This window comes from Scomber japonicus, chromosome 13 (genome assembly GCF_027409825.1).
Source record: "Scomber japonicus isolate fScoJap1 chromosome 13, fScoJap1.pri, whole genome shotgun sequence".
NCBI lineage: Eukaryota > Metazoa > Chordata > Actinopteri > Scombriformes > Scombridae > Scomber > Scomber japonicus.
In genome coordinates, this window is record NC_070590.1 from 6,216,261 (window position 1) to 6,234,946 (window position 18,686).

Sequence of the window (18,686 nt, forward strand, 5' to 3'; positions counted from 1 at the left end):
GAAGGAAGGAAGGTAGGAGGGAGGAAGGAAAAGAGGAAGGGGGAAGGAAGGAAAGAAGGGAGAGAGGAAGGTGGGGGGGGAGGGAGGAAGGTGAGGGGGGGAGCAACGACAGAAGGGAGGAAAGAGATAGGAAGGAAAGAAAGAGAGAAGGAGGAAGGACAGACGGAAGGAAGGAAGGAAGGAACAGTCAAAACAGACGGGGTCAATTTGACCCGGGAGGACGACACAAAGGTTAAATGAGTCAAGCCTGGTGTGGTCCTGCTTAGTTGGAATGAAAACCTACGAACCCTTTATGGAATAGTTTGGACACCTCTGAAATATACCGTATAAAAGTTTGGAGAGATATGTTGTTTCTCAGATCTGATACTTCTGTACTTACACTTAATATTTTGAGTGCATAAGTGCGTTCACACTGAGAATGAGTACCTGGATGGTGCACTCATAAACGGTCAAAAAGTTGAGTGTGGATCTTATGGACACTTCTCGCCCTCAACGGTCACCATGGTTACGTAGCAGAAGAGGAAGGACCACTTTTCAAGCTGGAAATGTCAAGCCAAGGACGTTGTAACTACGATGAGCATCGCTGCATTATGTAAATCATACATGTATTTACTTGCATTATAAGCACCACTATACTGTTGTCACATATAAGCCATCAGTAGGTTTATTGGGTTAATTTAACCCTTGTGTCGTCCTCCCGGGTCAAATTGACCCTGTTTTTTTTGACTGTTCCTTCTTTCCTCCCTCCTTTCCTTCCTTCTTTTCTCCCTCCTTTCCTTCCTTCTTCCTTCCCTCCTTCTCCCTTTCTTTCTTCCCTCCTTTCCTCCCTCATTTCCTTCCTTCCTTGTTCCTTCCCTCCTTCCTTCCTCCCTCCTTCCCTTCCTTCTTCCTTCCCTCCTTCCTTCCTCCCTCCTTTCCTTCCTTCCTTCTTCCTCCCTCCCTTCGTTCCTTGACTCAAGGACAACAGGAGGGTTAATAAGAGGCTTGATAGGTTAGGAGATACTTTGTGTGAGATTCAGGGCCTGTTACTTTCTGTGGTATAGACTAGAAAACAACTTTATTGTTAGAAGAAGAAGAAGAAGAAGAAGCATCGGGGTGTCAAAACGTGTTAGTCTGACAATAAAGTTGTTCTACATACTGCAAGTGTTGCTGGAGCTTTGACCTTTTTAGACTATTCATCTCTTCAACATGCACCTTGAAAGTCAATAAAGTACTCTGCCTCTCACTTTCTGTGCATTGTTTGAATACGTGAATACTCTACACTGTGTGGTAATCTGAATAACACAAATTCCTTGAGGAATGTGGGTCATTAAGCACGAATACTCTGTGCTGTGTGGTAATCTGAATAATCTCAAATTAATTTAGGATTATGTGACATTTAAGAACAATATCAGCTGAAATAATGAAGGCTTTAAAGCTATATTTTAACAGAGACACGCTGAAAGACCTCAAAATCAGATAATTAACTATCATCTGCTGTAGGCCTCTTTTATGTGGGTTGATATCAGGTTTTAATGGGGCGTACCATCCTCCAAACAGAACTGCAATTAGTCAGATAACACTGTTGGTGAAAGGGGTCAAGAAAAAAAAACATTCAACAAGTCATTCATTCATTTTAGCCAAGCATTAACTAGGGTTGCAAAGGGGTGGAAAATTTCCGATAAATTTTCTGAACGTTTCTGGTAAATTTCCATGGGAAGTTAAGATGGGGAATTTTGGAAATATTCCAAATTGGAAACTTTCCATGGGAATTATGAGAATTATGGGAATTTATGGGAATTAAATGGGAATTTATGGCAATTGAGGGTAATTTAGTGGAAAGGTACCATATCTAAGTTGAGTTATAAGCAAAATAATACAATTAAAACAGATTTATTTATAAATTGAACAATCCAACTGAACAAAAACAACTGTGCAGTCCACAGGCTCAAAAGTCTGGCTTCAAGTTGTGTGCTCTGGGCTCAAAAGTGTGGTCCAGAATTGTATAAATCATCTGTGCATGTGATGGAGGAATGCACAGTGCATGTAGGGGGCGTGGCCTCAGTATACACAGTGTATAGGGGGCGTGGTCTCCGTATGCACAGTGCATGTAGGGGGCGTGGCCTCAGTATGCACCGTGCATATAGGGGTGTGTGGTCTCCTTATGCACAGTGCATGTAGGGGGCGTGGTCTCAGTAGCCCTGCAGTAAACAGTGTGCTATGTGAGCATGTGATAGCATAGATATTCAACTGTACTGCATGATATCTGGTTGTTTTAGTCAGGATTATGCTAAAATATTATTTTACACAACTATATTTAAGTTCCCTAATAAGAACATACCTTCAGTTTAGTAAATTCCTGGTTAATTCCCATGGAAAGTTTCCAAGTTTGAACATTTTCCGGAAATTTTGCAACCCTAGCATTAACACAACATCAGGCTTCTCTTTTACCTTCATGTCAAATAATGACACAGTACCATTGCAATTTGAAATTCGTTTTTACTTAAAAAAGATCAAAATAAAGATGTACAATTGAAACCAAAATATTACACTTCAGCTCTAAAGACGGATGGCAGGACACAAAAAAGGCATGACCTGAAATATTTCGGCTGGTTGCCTCTACTGCAAAAACTTCCCCGTGTGTCCAGCCACAGCCACAGCACGTGTGAAAGGGGTTTGATGGGCCCCTCCGATGAGAGCTGGGACCAGAAAACAAAACTAAAACATTTGAAACCATTAACACCATTGCTGGCTGGTGCTTGCTGACGATGTGGCGTCGACGTTGTAAATCCTATATTGCAGATTGTCCTTCCATTTTCCAAAAAAAAAGAGATGAAGACACTTTCAGTCAAGCGAGACCGGAGCAAAATACATTTCTGCTACAGTGTTGTCCAGCCTCGCCCGGAGGATCCACAGTGTTTCAATAAGGAAGGACTCTAAATCATTGTTCAACATACAAACAGTGGCTTCATCAGGTTTTTCGATAGCATGGACATTTCATATAACATACTGTATAGTGAGAGAGAGAAATGGCATTTTTCATTTGCGTCGTCATGGTTTTTACGACTCATGTCTCCACACACATATAATGGTCTAAAAGATCTACCAAGGTAGTATTCGACTGTCGATATTTTAAACCAGGAGACAGACAATTTCCTTTTTGTTGTTCCTTTAGTTATTGTTTTTCTTTTTTAAATTTTTCTCAGTACAAAAAATAGATCAAAGAATGAAAAAAATAGTTATATTCTGACTGCAGAAACTTGATTTATAAAGCTCTGCTCATGAGCGACTCGCTGGGTCTCTACGTCTGCACAGTGAGGGTTGTGGTTTAAGGATTGGGGGTGGAGCTAGTTCATAACATTCATTGTTGAATATATGTATTAATTTGTATGTATAACAGGTATCAGAATATTTGGGCAGTTGATACCCCCTCCCCCCCTTCCCCCTTTTTCACATTTAAGAGTTTGAATGTTCCTATATAATACAGTTAAGTATTCAACACGTTAACAAAAAAACTTTTTTTAAACACTGCCTTCCTTCCACATGTCTCCTATTTTTCAAGTGGCTTTCATCTTTTTCATTATTGCGATGAATAAAATCTTTAAAGATGATTAAAAAAAAAACAACTCTCTGTCCACTACAGTATCTGCTATGTACATCTGTTTAAAAAGCAAGCATGTTACACAGTCGTCCCTATGTACAGCTAGATTTTTCATTTTATTTTAGTTTTTTTTGTTTGTTTTGTTTTTTAACTGAATATACATATTTACTTATTTTCACAGTTTCCTATGTTTGCTCATATATTCAATATCAATAGATTTCATTTTGTGTTATTATGAATACAAATATTTTCATCGTATCTTCATGGCACTGGGCTACAACTCTGCCAGCGTCACTTTGTCGTTGATATCTAGTGAGATTGTTTGTCTCTTGAACGCTGCTCATGTCCGTGTAGCAAACAACTGTTCAGTTTTGGAAAACAATCTTGATTGTGGTTCAGTTTTCGCCAAATTCACAGCAATCCAAAAGAGAGAGAGAGAAAAAAACAAAACACAGTTTTGAGTTTACAGTTTTCTGGTCTTCATCTTTATCATAAAATCATGATATTAGTATTATTTTTCTTCCTCATCCTCCTTCTGCTCCTTCTTCCTTTAGCTTGGAGCGGTTGAAAGGTTGAATGGCTCCGTTTTGGATTTTCTCCACCCTTTGATTCAAACATATATGCTTCCAAATATCGAGATTGTTCTGCCTCTGGTTTCCACAGATTTCAACGAGAAATCATCGAGCCACAACAAGTCGTAACCTCTTAACAGTGGAATTAGGTGTTCGCTCCGCTGTCGGTCCTGTGGCGCCCACTGGAGGTGACCTGTTGAGGGTGCGAATCCTGTTTATTTATGGTTAGTTTCTAGTGGTTTCGTGGGTGGTGTGGTTATTGTCTTTTTTGTTGTTACTGTTGTTGTTTTTTATTATTGGAATAAGGCACTTGAGAGGTTTTTGGTTTTCACGGGAGCTCAGAGGAGACCAAGGCGAGGCCGGAGCTCTGGCGGAGGGGAGGCCCGGTGTGGACGGCCTTGGGACAGTCGGGCGTCAGCACCCGTCCGTTTTCCCCAACGCTGCCTGTGATGGACAGACGGGCCTTGTTCCTCATGGCTTCTGTAAATGTTAGCTGAGGAGAAAAATAAAGAAGACAGGTTTGTGCACAGACGAGGTGATGATAACTAAAAAATTCACTTTGGCAGATTGGAGTTTTAGGATGTGTTCAGATATTATTAGATGTAGAAAAATTTAAGTTTATGTGTTGAGTTTGATTTTTTTTTAAACCTGGAAAATCAATCGTATTTTGCTCCTTACAAAGCTTCCTAGTAGGATTGGACAATAAATTGATATTATATCGATATGATATTTTATAGATACCTTCTTAGATTTTGAATATCATAATATTGTGATATGTAATAAGTGTCATTTCTTGCTTTTAAAGGCTGCATTACAGTAAAATGTAATTTTCTGAGCTTGTTTTATTATCTGCCTTTATCCAGGTAGCTTTATATCCACATTACTGATGATTATTTATCAACTTTAACTTTTAATCTTCCTGTTTTTATCTCTTACTCTATTTTAGCTATTAATCATATTTAAATGTCTTTTTTATGTTTTATATAAAGCACTTTGAATTGTCTTGTTAAAATGTCCTTTACAAATGCATTTGCCTGCCTTGCCTGAGAGACATTAATGTCATTTTAAACAAGGAAAACAGGAGTAATTTCTGTCATTCATAAAGGTCTGCATACAGTCACATTATAGACATATAAACACTGTTAAATCTGCTTATTAATGCTAAACAGGGGAAGCTAAACTTTAAAACTCCAATCTGCTTCAACACTATCTGATAGCTCTCACAATACAGTTCAGCTATACATTTAAATATATATATATATATACAGTAGTGTAGCAACCACAGAGTCAGAAAACACCTTTCATAGCCATTCAGTACAGTATCAAGCCAGCCCCATACTACATGTAAATCCACTAGCGACAGAGTTATTACACAGTGAGTGATAGTTGCAGGCAGTGGGACAGGGAAGCTGACTAAGCAACAGTCAAGCTCATGAAGAGTTCGTGCTGAAGTGCTGATGGGGGACACATAACCACGTTGGACAGATATATATATATACACCGAGTGAGAGAAGATATCTGAAAGTCTAATGGTCAAGGACCTGAGGGAAATATCCAGAGACAACAGCTCACATCAATAAAATCATCTCAGCTCGAGGGATGCTTCACTACATGTTTACTTAAGCCTTACAATCCCCACAATGTGTAGTGTTTAAATTATTATACAGGGCTGCCAATGTGCTCAGGGATGCTTTATCATTAAATTTAATCTGTGCTTGTACATTGATATTCTCTTGTAGCTAAGAGACTCGAGACAGTAACATCTCTGAGTTACAACATGTACTATTAAGGTATGTTTTGAGTGTTTTTACGTCCTCACAAGGCTACAAAGACCTTTTGACCTTCACTATATGAGAAAACAAGCCTCCGGAGGGTCAGGAGGGACGTTAAATGGACGATGAAAATGTCCTCACAAGTATAGATGTGTGTGTACAAGTTAGACATTGGTCCTCATTTATCAGGTTCATTATCACCTCTTCATATGCTATGAGTCCATTCATTGGAAAAGCAGCATCGCCATAGCTACAGGTCTGAATTTAAGAGCAGCATGTTGGCTTTTTAACAGCCAAATGTGCTTTTAACATTAAAAATATAATCCAAGACCATTCTTATGATTTCTATGCCGATAAAGCTACCTCAACTCACTTAATCTGTGTAACTTGCATTTTCATTCACACATTTTTAATCCGTATAAACTGACAATAAACTATACAATTACAAATCTTAATTAAATGCAAATTTTGGTTGAAAAGGTGATCAATCATGCCATTTATCATGTGTTTTAAATATTATTGGATTCATTTGGCATGAATATTAACTTCCCGCCGGATTCAGAATGAGTAATACATTTTTGATTTGGGCAGGAAAGCGGGTCACACGGTAAGCTCGCTTGATAAATGAGGGCCAACGTCTGCAGCCACACAAGCTGCGAAGCAGTAGAGGCGACGTCATGTCTGAGGATGACTCATCGCTTCCTGTCACATTGAGAAAAAAAGCTTGAAACGCAGACCAGGACGTCACATGACCACATAGTGAGCGGGGTAGACAGATAAGTAGGAAGCATTTTTGCCACTGGTCACGACAGTCACTCAGCATGGCAAAGCTAGCACGGGGATATGATAGGTTTCACTTACAGTCTCTGTGCAGGGAGCTAGTGAGAGGGGGAGGGGGGGGTGCAAAGGCTTGGACGGACCTTCTACGAAAACTCCAACTACATCTTATCAGCTTCCCCATCGCTGCCATACCCACTGAAAACCTCGCTAAACTCAGCTAAGTTGTGGATGCCGGGGCTGGGCCTCGGACTCTGGGTTTGACTTTGGCTAGGCTCGAGGCTATGGTGGGGGCTGTCTGTCTGGCAGGGGTAGCAGGGGCGGTAATGGGGATTTTGGGACTGGGCCTCCACCTTCATTCTCTTGGCCTCATTGCGCGACTTGTAGCAGAATTCGATGAGGGCCACCAGCATGGCCAGGCCCAGGCCCCCGACGAGGATGTAGAAGACCCCCGCCACGTTGCTCAGGCTGAGGGCCTGGGACGACTTGTCCTGTAGCCGGCGGGGAGAGGGACACGACAAATACAAAAGTCAGCGCTGGTTTTTGCAGAGGTGGCAGAAAAATGCTTACAATCACTCAACATTTATACATGTAACACAGAAAAGAAACTTCACATCACACAAACACGCACATGATCACACTCAAACACAGCACTTTAATCATTTTCATAATTTTTTTTTCTCTACTCTACCTCTAACTTCTCAGTCTATTAATGCACAGCTTGTTTGTAGCCATGCTAGCATAGATTAATATCCTGTTTTATTTTAATCCCGCCAAGAATATTTCACAAAGTAGTTTATAGAAATTAGTTAACTCTATGCATTAAATGGTCAGTTTCACTAAATCATAAAACAAATATATTTTATCATGTACCACCAGTGCTATCTAGATATGCAGATAATTTCAAAGCACCTATAATAATTATTTATTATAATAATGTGTAAATGTGAGAGGTGTCGCTCATCAGTGACTCTGCAGATCTACTTTTACAGTCTTGATTAACTCTCAGTGCTCTGAAAAAAATCCCACTGTACACTACCTGCTCAACACCAAAAAGCAAACAGACACAATTATAGGAACTAGCTGCTGAACATAGTGGAGCATTTAGCAGCTAAAGAGCCTCAGGAGCTAAAAGAGAGTGAATATTGGGCTTACTATTCAACAGGTGGACAGAAATACAGCTTCAAATTAAGGGTAACGTTGCTCTTTAGTTGATGGATGTGTAAATAATCAAGTGACCCCCTAAAAAGTGACGATACATCAGTGTTGTGTTCACTATTTGGTTATACTGCCCCCTACTGGCCAAAAACCACCCACAAAAAGCAAAACCCAGTTAATGCAGGTTTAATTGCCCATGTTTTGAGATAATACAATACTGTACATCTCTGGGATTACTGTCTCCAGCCCAATACAATGAAGGTAAAAGGAATTTTATTTGTGGTGCTTGCTACTTTAAAAAGAAATCATAGTCCTGGTTGCACTTGATAATCCACAGAGCCCAGTACAGATGGTTTTACCTTTTAATGAAGAAATAGTCCCTGTGAAAACTGACTGACAGCCATCCATCTCTGTGGATTAATCCAGAGTTATCAGGACATTGTGTCTGGAAAGATGTGTTTTTTCTGCATGTCTAGACACCACTAGAGCTAAATGAGTTCGGTTTTATTTTTGTGTGTGTCGTTGTTGTTATTTTGATGAACTTGCCTTTTAATTATTCCCTATATTTCGACAGGCCGGCCTGTCTCTCGGTTCTGACATTCGCCTTTCACCCTCTTTTATTTAAATTTATGCAGCTGCTCTCTCTCTGGCTCTTGCTCCTCCCTGCCATTTGTCACCCTCTGATAAATCTCCTTCATCCTTAAGAGGCGTTCAAACTTATTACCTGGACACAAACTGCCTATCGTGCTTTGTCTCATTTGCACTTGGGTCCTGCACCTACAAAAAAATCATGTTTGATGTGGAAGATACATGCTGCTTTGTTTAAAATGTGGCAGCTCTTTCCATGCTAGAGTGCATCGACAAGGTGGATCAGTCTCTGAATGTGTTAGAGCTGAAGGCATACGGTAGAGCTGACATCTAGTGAGACATACAGTAACGTTTGAACATGCCCTTGGACCGTCGTAGGTGACAACCAATGTGAGTGTGATCCTTCATCTGCAGTTGCAATACATAGCTTAGCTGCTGTAAGACTGTTAGCGCTGCGCCATGCCTTGTATCTGTCATGCTGTATCCCTCAGGCTACGCCTTAAAGGGGACCTATTATGCTCATTTTCAGCTCTATATTTTTATTCTGGGACTCCACTAGAGTAGCTTTGCACTATTCACAGTTTTAAAAAAAATCCTCATTTCTTTTATAATAGCTCTTTATACAGCCGCTCAGTTGAGCCTTTCTCTGAAACAGGCCATTAAAGCTCCTGTCTCATTTAAATAAATGTCTCTTTAAGTCACAATCTATCACTGAGGTAACACAATGGTGACTAAGCCTATGGCCCACTGAAAAAAGCTCTGGCATTTGCAGTATTGTGATTATAACGAATGTTAGTGGCAACTTTCCTGCTATGCATTGAAATTACAACTCACACCCTGTGGTTGATCCATCAGAGAGGCTAGACGGACAACAACGCAACAGACTCACTCTTTAATTCGCTCTTTAACATCACACAGCAACTAGAGGTGGAGATGTCTCTGCCTTTCACTTTCCTCTGCTTCACTCTGTCTATCACTCTGTATCATGCATATATGAAAAGCTGCAGGTATACTTGTACTACAGAGCTGAGCTTTGGCTGAGTGGTCAATGTAATTGTATGTGGTCTGAGATATTAGGGTTCAAGACCAGTGAAGGAGCCCTACTTTGCAAAACAGTCAATTGAAGACTTTAACATCCTATTTGCGTTCCTATATTTGCTGCCTCTTTATATACAAATCAAATACTGGGCTCTCTGCACATCCATAACAGGATTGACACTGTTTGGATCTCTGGGAGTGAGGTCGGGTGAGGTCCAAAAACATACTTGCAATTACTGCGTAACGCCACATGGTGTCGCCAAAGAGAACAAAGTAGAGCTCTTTGAGATTGCAACTTTAATTAAGGTCTCCCTCAATACAAGTCCACTCTGTTGTGATTGGTTAGCTTCTGAAAGTTTTTGAGCATGTAATCTGATCTGAAATATACGAGTGAACAACACAAATAACACATGGAAAAATTAACAAAGCGTTTAGATTCCTGACTTTTGACTTGCAGGGAGCATTTCTACATACATTCACCTCAAGTTTTGGATATTTGACCATATTTAACATAGATATCCGACTTCATAACAGCATATAAATAACAGAAAACTCCACAGAGCATAATAGGTACCCTTTAATTCTCTACCTGCATGTCTGTCGCTTGCTCTATCTCAGAGTATTATGTGTGTGTGCATCATAACATATCAGCCAGCCTGCTGTAATAACAGAACAGTACTGCCAAAAGTGTGCATAAAGACAAACAGAGGAGGGGAGGCTCCCGGGTTGGTGGAGACTGACCTTACTTCCCGAGTCCTTGGGTCCACACTCCCCTTTATCGTACCACCATTTGTTTTTCAGTTTGTCTAAGACTCCTGCTTCACTCAGTGTCAATACGGCAAGGTTTACGGGCGTTCTTCAAATCACGGGGGACGGGATAGGGTGGGGTGGGGAAAATAACATAAATAACATCATAGGACATGTTATTTTATGTTATTCAATCAGAAGTAGCCCAACAAGAGCAGCTCAGTACTCTTTACAAAGTGACAAAGCCGGGAAGGGGCCCCACTTATGCTACATGTCTCTTTGCTCGTTGATTAAGATGGTTGTTTTTAGGGATTTTGATATATATTTAGGGGGAAGGGGGCAGAGCTAACAGACATATATACGTGGGGCCCATGGCTGCATCGCTTTTTTGGAACGGGCACATACTGCCGGGACCTTTTTTTTTTACAACAAGCATGGAGGCTGGTACTGTCAATACAAAACTATTGGCTCAGAAAATACCCTTTATACTATATATTTATATATATATTATAAACACCCAATATGGGCTTACTGTCATATTCTAAGATACTTATTTTAAGCAAGGTGCTACTGGTGCACCTTTAATTTTGAGGTGACTAAATAGTTTCACCTATGTGTCACTATATAAGCAGTGCAGCAAATATTTCTGCTTCAACAGTACTCGCTCTCCTCTCTTAAGATTAAAAGCTGCCATTTTAAAGTCAGCAGCATTTCTCCGTGGGGGATCGACCCGGCAGATGCTCCTGTTACCAACAACAAAACACATTTCTCTTTTACCCGCATCAAGGTCACATGGGCATAGCGACATAGCGGCTAACCTTCTCGCCACCGCCTCCGCTGCCACACTCTCCTTTGTCGTACCACCACTTGTTTTTCAATTTGTCCAACAGGCCTTGCTCATTGAGTTTTAAGACTGCCAGGTTAACTGCACTTCTTGAAAACGATAAAACATATTTGGTGAGAGGGGGTGAGTATGCTGTCCAATTTGAGAGGGAAGGAACAGGGGGAGGGGGGAGGGGGGAAAGGGAGGAGTAGCAAGAGGAACAAGGGTGAAAAAGTGCGTTAATGCTCTAAACTGTTACATCCCATCCCAGAACCCAAACACACACTGAACACAAATCTCTCCTCTTTAATGTGATGTCCTAAAAGTAAAATAATGCCATATAATATTAATGTTATGCATATTATTATATATGGATGTAGCTGCCATATGCATATTTAAAACATCTTTTATAGGCTTATGCTTTTCAAATAAATCAGCTTGTAGAGTTAAAAAGTCAGCTGGCAGCAAAAGTCGTAATTACAGACGACAAAACCGATGCATGTCGGCTAGAAATGAGAAGCCTACTTTTGTTTACTTCTGTGTGAAAAGACCTAAAATTACTGCAAAGTTTGAGCGGCGGATGACAGACAGTTTGACAGACATGGCAACAGTGAGGACCCTCAAGATAAATCTGAAGGTTGTTTTTTTTTTTTTTATAAAGCCACAGTAGCAACGTGGCTCTTTGGATGGAAATTATTTGATGGGTTGCCATGACATTTTGAACCAACTTCTTTTGTGCATAATTTTGTTCATGTTCTCTGGAAGATTTAATCAAAACTTTGGTGATTTTTAATCTAGGGCACCAGCGGGTCACAATTTTCAATTATCCAGTTAAATATCTCAACACACTTCATCACATGAAGGTAAAGACATGTTTTCTGCTCGGTGTATAATTACTACATTTTTTCTCAAGCAGAATTTATCTGGTGAAAATGTGAATTTCTATATTTTGGTTAACCTTTGTATCGTCCTCGCAGGTCAAACTGACCCTGACTGTTCTTTCCACCCTTCCGTCTGTCCTTCCTCCCTCCCTCCTTTCCTTCCTTCTTCCTCCCTTATTTCCATCCTTCTTCCCCCCTTCCTTCCTTCTTCCTTCCCTCTTTCTTTCATTTCCTCCCTCCCTTCCTTCCTTCTTCCTTCCTCCCTTCCATCCTTCCTTCCTCCCTCCCTCCCTTTTTTCCATCCTTCTTCCTCCCTCCCTCCCTCCTTCTTTCATTTCCTCCCCCCTTTCTTCCTTCTTCCTCCCTTCCTCCCTTCCTCCCCTCTTCCTTCTTCCTCCCTTCCTTCCTTGACTCGATGACAACAGGAGGGTTAATGACCAAAGTATTGTGAAAGATATATACTGCTATAAATACTGTAATACAGCTGGAATGGGCAAGTGCAACCTGTGATTAAAGGCTGTGAATAAACATTACTTTGCTTTAAAAGGGCACCGAAATAAAGGGCTGGGAACCACTGATTACAGGAAGTCATTTGCCTGAGTTGATTTGGTGACATTTGGAGCATGCATGCAAATATGTTCACATATTAATATGACAAATTGTATTTACATGACAAATTAATGTTGTTTTTCAACCCTAATAAGGATCAAAATATGGGCTATTTAATATCTAATTGGATAATTATAATTTTTTCTTTGTTTTTACACAAATAATGTTAGTTTAACTAATTAAATATTGGCACAAAATGTTGGCAACCAGCACTGTGGAAGCCAAAATATCAGCATCAGCCAGTGCTTGGAGAAAACAGACACCTCCAAATGATTTGGACCTGTTTTACACATGTATATAAGTGTATGTATGTCAGCCAATTCAAAGCTCACAGGATTTAGAAGCATTAAGCTGTTCTGGAAAATTGTGATTGACTTGCATTAAACGTCTATGAAAAGCTGTTTAAAATAAGTATGCATCATAATTTCATGGGTTCTTTTGAATGCTGCTGTAGTGATGTCTGATGATAACAGAGAGAGAGAGAGAGAGAGAGAGAGAGAGAGAGAGAGAGAGAGAGAGAGAGAGAGAGAGAGAGAGAGAGAGACAGAGAGAGAGACAGAGAGAGAGACAGAGAGAGAGAGAGAGATTTGCGTCAGCGTGCATTTTGATCCTTTTTAATTTATTTGCATCATTATGAAAAATAAAATAAAAACAGTCAGTAATGGAAATATGAAACACAAAGCAGCACAGCCTATATTTCAATTGTGAGCTGATGATGTTTGCAGAGCCATGTGAAATAGCAGCCTTGACCAACAATGTTGCCCGCTCTCGTCGTTGCTGGTGTGTTTCCTCGCTGATATCCGGATGAGTGACTGACAGAAGATGATAATCCCCAAAAAAACAACAAGATGGTGGCCTGAAAGGAGGAAGGGGACTACCGTGATCTGTCAGGGACTCTTCCTGGTCAAAGCAGTGGCTGAAAACTGGCACCAGCCTGGCTGCTAAAAAACAAACCAGTGACTGCTCTGCTCGACTTCAGGCTCAGCATGGTCAGAGGAATTTACAGAAAGCAACTAACAGGGAGTTTGACTTAGTGTCTGTGAGGAGTTGGATGCTTAGGAACAAATGTTGGTATCTATTCAAATATAAATAAATGAATAAATTTGATGTTTGGTTATTGTTTGTATAATTATATATGATCTATGCTCCAATAGTTTGTATACAGCAGAGGGGCATTCACAAAAAAAGTGCCGCCCCTGATGTACAACAATGTTCTCATTCCTCCGTGGGAATGAATGAAAGTGCAAGCAATCATGGAGCTGTTCTCTACTGGTTTGGAGGCATGCACGCACACACACACACAAACATACATACACACACACACACACACCTATGCAGTTTAGCCTTTGGTGCACTGTATTTGTCCATTCCCTACAGTGAGACCTTGCCGGTGGGCTTTGATCGATGAGTGCGCGGATTGAAAGTGCAACTCCCCACAGTAATGACACTGTATTCACTGGCAGGTCTGTAAATTCCACTATGTGCAGGAGGCAGTGACAGAGTCTGGCAGAGTTACCCAGGGCTGAGCATCCAAATGGCTCCCAAAACACTATTTCAGTTGCTTAGTTGAAGAGAACTAGTCAACCGTGAAGGAAATCTGAAGTAGCATTAGCTAAATATTTCAAACTAATTACATCTGCATATATTAAAAAGAGAAAAAAAAGAAAAGCTGAACATCTTAAATTAAATTTCCTCAATAAGACATTTTTCAGATGAAGTTTACTAAAGCTTCGAGCATGCCATTCCCAACATCACAAGCGCATGCACAAAGATTTACCTGGTGTGGAGAGCTGTGAAGAAAGACTTATAAGAAATAAAACAAAAACCCACCCTTGCATCATCACGATGAACCCCAAACAGCATGCAACAAACATGATGTGAAAAAGCCTCTACCTCTGCCTTAAAACAAACACATAAAACGCCCCCAACCACCCCACAGTAAGCAAGTAAGTAGAGACAGATAGAGATAGAAAAGGCGGCACACCAGGGAAGGTGGAATACCATAACAACACGTAAAACATATTGTTACACTATTCCACCCACCTTAACTGTGAACCCTTGGGTGTGGCTACTCCATAGCCTTTGGAGTCCAAGTTGCCTCCCACTTTCATTGTGTCGCATGGCTTGCGCTGCTCTGTGTACTCATTCATAGTGGACTCCAGGAGGAAGGCGTATTTCCCTTTGGACTTGCGGACCCGCGCCACGCCCTCGCCCGTGGTCTTGGTGAAGACTGTGGGCTCGGCCGACTTCATGTATCCCCACATCTTCTCGTAGACTGCGATCTTTGACCGCTGTGAGGTTTTGAAGAGATGGAGGAGGAGGAGATGGAGAAAACATATCCGCATACAAACACAAGGTGGAGAAAACGGTTTGAAAGTTGGCATTAACGCTTAACAGGTTTTGCAACAAGCCGAGGAACAATATGTGCTGTTATGTTTCTATCAGCTCTACTGGGATAGCTAGAAAATCAATATTCTACATGTTGGCTATTCTAGTGATGGTAATTAACTCTGACACCTTGTAGGCTTGAAAGGAGGCTGCTGCTTACTTCTTCTACAAAGGCTGGTCAGTTTGAATTAATCATGTTTACATTGGATTCCAGTGGATGTTGAGAAGCTCTCATGGTGAAAAAAAGGGTATCAAAATGTTCCAAGAAATGTCCTTTAAAAAAACACTCCTGCAGCAGGATCCACTTCAAGTTCAGAGTGTGCCAAACACTTTTACAAAAATATGAAAAAGTACTCTCCTGCTTCTGTACATTGGTATTGCTATCTCTGAATGTTTCGGTGAGTGTTTGCAACATACTGTGTACAGATGGAGAGTAGAGATGTGTTTAATGCTACCGGAGTGGTTTGGAATATATTTGATGGGTTTTTTTTGTGGAGGGGGGGATTCACTCTAACGGACATGAATTCAAGCAGCAACCTTTCAAGTCTACAGAAGGTGGAGCTGACCACAGACCCAAAGTTATATTTTGACTCTGTTTGAACCATTTGTGACCATCAGCTCACCATAAATTGCTCATAAATTACATTTAAAATGAACCAAACCCCATTTAGAAACTCTATGCAGCCACTTAGGTATAAAACTAACAGAGTGGTTTTATATCGAAAGGTTTTTGGGGGCAATAAATCACACATTGAATACAATTTCAGTGTAACATAATCAACCTCCAAGAAATTACCTTTATATACCACTGATTAGAAAACATAATTTTTTGGACACAAATTAATTCTGGAAAAAATTATATTGTCTATTAACATATTTTCACATTTCATCAATGTTTCATTAGTTTACCCTACACACTCGATGCAATTAAGGCATAATTCACATTTTTAATAGTTTAGAAAAGGTTCTTCTTCTTTGGTGGTATTAACATTGAAACAGGGAGAAGAAAATCCACAGCAGTCGTTTTGTGTATAAATATATTTAAAAGTTTATCTGCAGATAACATGAGGCTGCAGGAGTCTGAGAGTTGGTCAGATAAAGTGAATATCTTCCACAGTCTTTTTACTAAAAAATTCCTTTTCTTTGCGTCTCAACAGACTCTAGCTTTCCTTCAGTGGAAGAATCATAACAAAAAGAAGAAATTTGATACTAAAACTACTAAAAATGACTGAAGCGTTACAAAATCTGCGCATAAATGTTTAAGTACATGTTTGTACAGAAGGAGGACTGTGGATTTTGGCCCCCATCGTCGTCCCTTCGATTATGAAGGGATCTTCTAATGGTCAGTATGAACAGGAGGAATGATTACAATGAAAACAATGTGTCTGTGTTCATTTGGACATGGTGAAATACTGAAAAGTCAAAGGCTGATTAAAGCACAGGACCAGATGTGTGAACTTTCTTTTTTTTTGTTGCTTAAACCTAACCACTAATGGGATGTGATCATCGCTCTCTGGTATCAAAGTCCAGCTCTTTATATGCCCATTATTTGTACACTCATTGGATGCTGCATGATAACGTAGAATTCCCTTTCCATTGAAAAGAGTTAAACATCATCTAAGCAGCAGTCTTTGATAAAACAAATTAATACTAATTTCTAGGATTGCGTTAGAGACCTCCAAAGCTTTCTTACATCAGCCTTATTTGTAGTGTGGAAAAGATGTGGATACTGCATGGGTTTCCTTCCATCTCTAAAAAAACAGACTATTAAACCCCATAAAACCAACTCACCCTGAAGAACTCTTTGGTCGAGCCAGAGTCCAAAGTGCCGTAAGCAATGTCTGTCTGCTTGGCCAGATCCTCGGCGCTCTCAATGGGCGAAACCATCCTCTCCACAGTGAGGAAGGCAGCCAGGTTAGCCGTGTAGGACGAGATGATGATGAGAGTGAAGAACCACCACACTCCCCCTACGATCCGTCCCGATAGTGATCTTGGAGAGAGGGAGGAAGGAAGGAAGGTGGAGAAAAAAAAGGAACAAAAAGAGGAAGAATATTGCAGGGGAGAGTTTGGAAGGATTAGAAAGGGGATGCAGAAAAATATATAAGAAAAGGAAAGTGATGGTAGTAATAAATGAAGGGAGGGAATAAGGGATTGACAGAAAGTTGAGGTAGGAAAATGATCATTGGTGTGGCGTTAAAGGTAAAATTAGGGTTAGGAAGAGAGGAGAGTGAGGGATCAGTGGGGTGAGATAGAAAGACATAGAAAACAGTCGTCAGTCAGTGTGTGGAAATACAGTGAAAGACAATTAGAAAGGAATGAAAAATGATTGAGTAAAGCATGAGAAGACACTGTGGACACCAAAGATGCCGATAAAGCACCACAAGGTGGAGCTCTGACAACACTCAAATTTGCCAGAACTGTAGTTACCCCTCATTAGTGGAGATTGCCTCATAAAAAACACACCCATGCTTGTGTTGACCAGCTTTGATAAAGGAAAGGTGGGTTACTTCAGTCCCAACCCCCCCTTTTTCTTATTGTTTATTGGCAGGATAAAAGAGCTGCAGGTCCCCAGGACAGCATAGCGGCAGCACTGTTCTTTTCTTGTTTGTTCGCTCGGGGGAGACAGATAGCTCGCTGCTCAGGAGCAGCGCAAGGTCGTGAGGAGAATCTTAAACCATAAATGCTGCATTGAGGAGAACAAACAAGATCTCCCCTCGGTGCAAATCAAACAGCAGAGGATACAAAACCCTCAGGCCTCCTTGTCAGATGGAGAGAGAGAGAGAAAGAGAAAGAGAGAGAGAGAAAGAGAGAGAGAGAGAGAAATGGGGAGGAGAGAGGCATCTGCAACAGTCAGTGTTTTCTTGGCTGGTATTTCCACTGTGTCTTATTGCAATCTGGCCATATTCCATTGTTCCCAATAGGCACTGGGTTTGTTCTGAACGCCTTGTAATGTGCATGCATGTACACGGTTTACAAAAAAAGGACTGTCTCATCCCTCTGCTCCATTGATACCAAATCCAGTAGACAAAGAATCCTCCTCTAACACCTTTTTCCTTTTTAGGGCCCAATGTTGTAACACTTGAAAAAACCTTGATGACTAGCAATTATTTTACAAGCAGTTCAAACAAACACTACAGTCTTAAGCAGAACCATCACTTTAACCAAAGAATCGCAGAGGAAACCTCTGTTTTCTCGCTCCGTACAGCTGAAAGTGCCTGTAGCGACTGAGGCCACTTCCAATAGAGAGGTGCTGCAGTAGAGCATGTCTCCTCTACACACACAGGAAGCTTTACCCATGAAATAGACTTACTTGACGTATTAGCTCTGGATTTGAATACAAATGACTTCCCTTCTCTTTCTCTCCCCACACTCTATTTTCCCTCTCCCCGAGACGTTTCTTTTGGCTTTTGAGCACAGAGAATTTAACTGTAAAATAATGAATAAAAGGGTGGAGGGGTGTGCATGTGATAAGGTGCAAAGGATGAGTCCTATCCTCTCTCTTCCCCCATGCCTGCCTTATTTCCTTTTTTCCTACCTGCCAAAATCCCTTCATTCTCTATCAGACCAGTCTCTATCTTTTCTGTTTTGCAATGCAGGCGGCCGTGGATTGAGAAGAAGAATGTAATAAAGGGGAGCAGAGGAGGAGTGTCTCCATGCCATCCCTCCAAACCCCTCTGTGCTGTGTGTTTGCTGGCTGATACCGCTGACTTTGATCCACGGTGACACACTGTGAGTCTTGATGGGCCTGCGGTA

The 18,686-nt window shown here is 40.8% G+C and overlaps 1 protein-coding gene across 2 annotated transcripts in view; it reads right to left on the reverse strand.

Annotated features, from left to right (window-relative positions):
• Positions 1-4,480: 4,480 nt before the first annotated feature.
• The window catches only part of LOC128371280 (glutamate receptor 4), a 144,005-nt gene continuing 129,799 nt past the window's right edge, over positions 4,481-18,686 (reverse strand). The window contains exons 12-16 of one of the 2 annotated variants that reach the window (XM_053331559.1): positions 16,725-16,923; positions 14,589-14,836; positions 10,227-10,341; positions 7,055-7,192; positions 4,481-4,645 (exon numbers count right to left, since the gene is read on the reverse strand). In XM_053331559.1, coding sequence (XP_053187534.1) covers positions 4,481-4,645; positions 7,055-7,192; positions 10,227-10,341; positions 14,589-14,836; positions 16,725-16,923 — 865 coding nt within the window. Of the gene's footprint in view, positions 4,646-7,054; positions 7,193-10,226; positions 10,342-11,050; positions 11,166-14,588; positions 14,837-16,724; positions 16,924-18,686 lie in introns of both variants that reach the window. The other variant, XM_053331558.1, reaches the window with a different exon arrangement.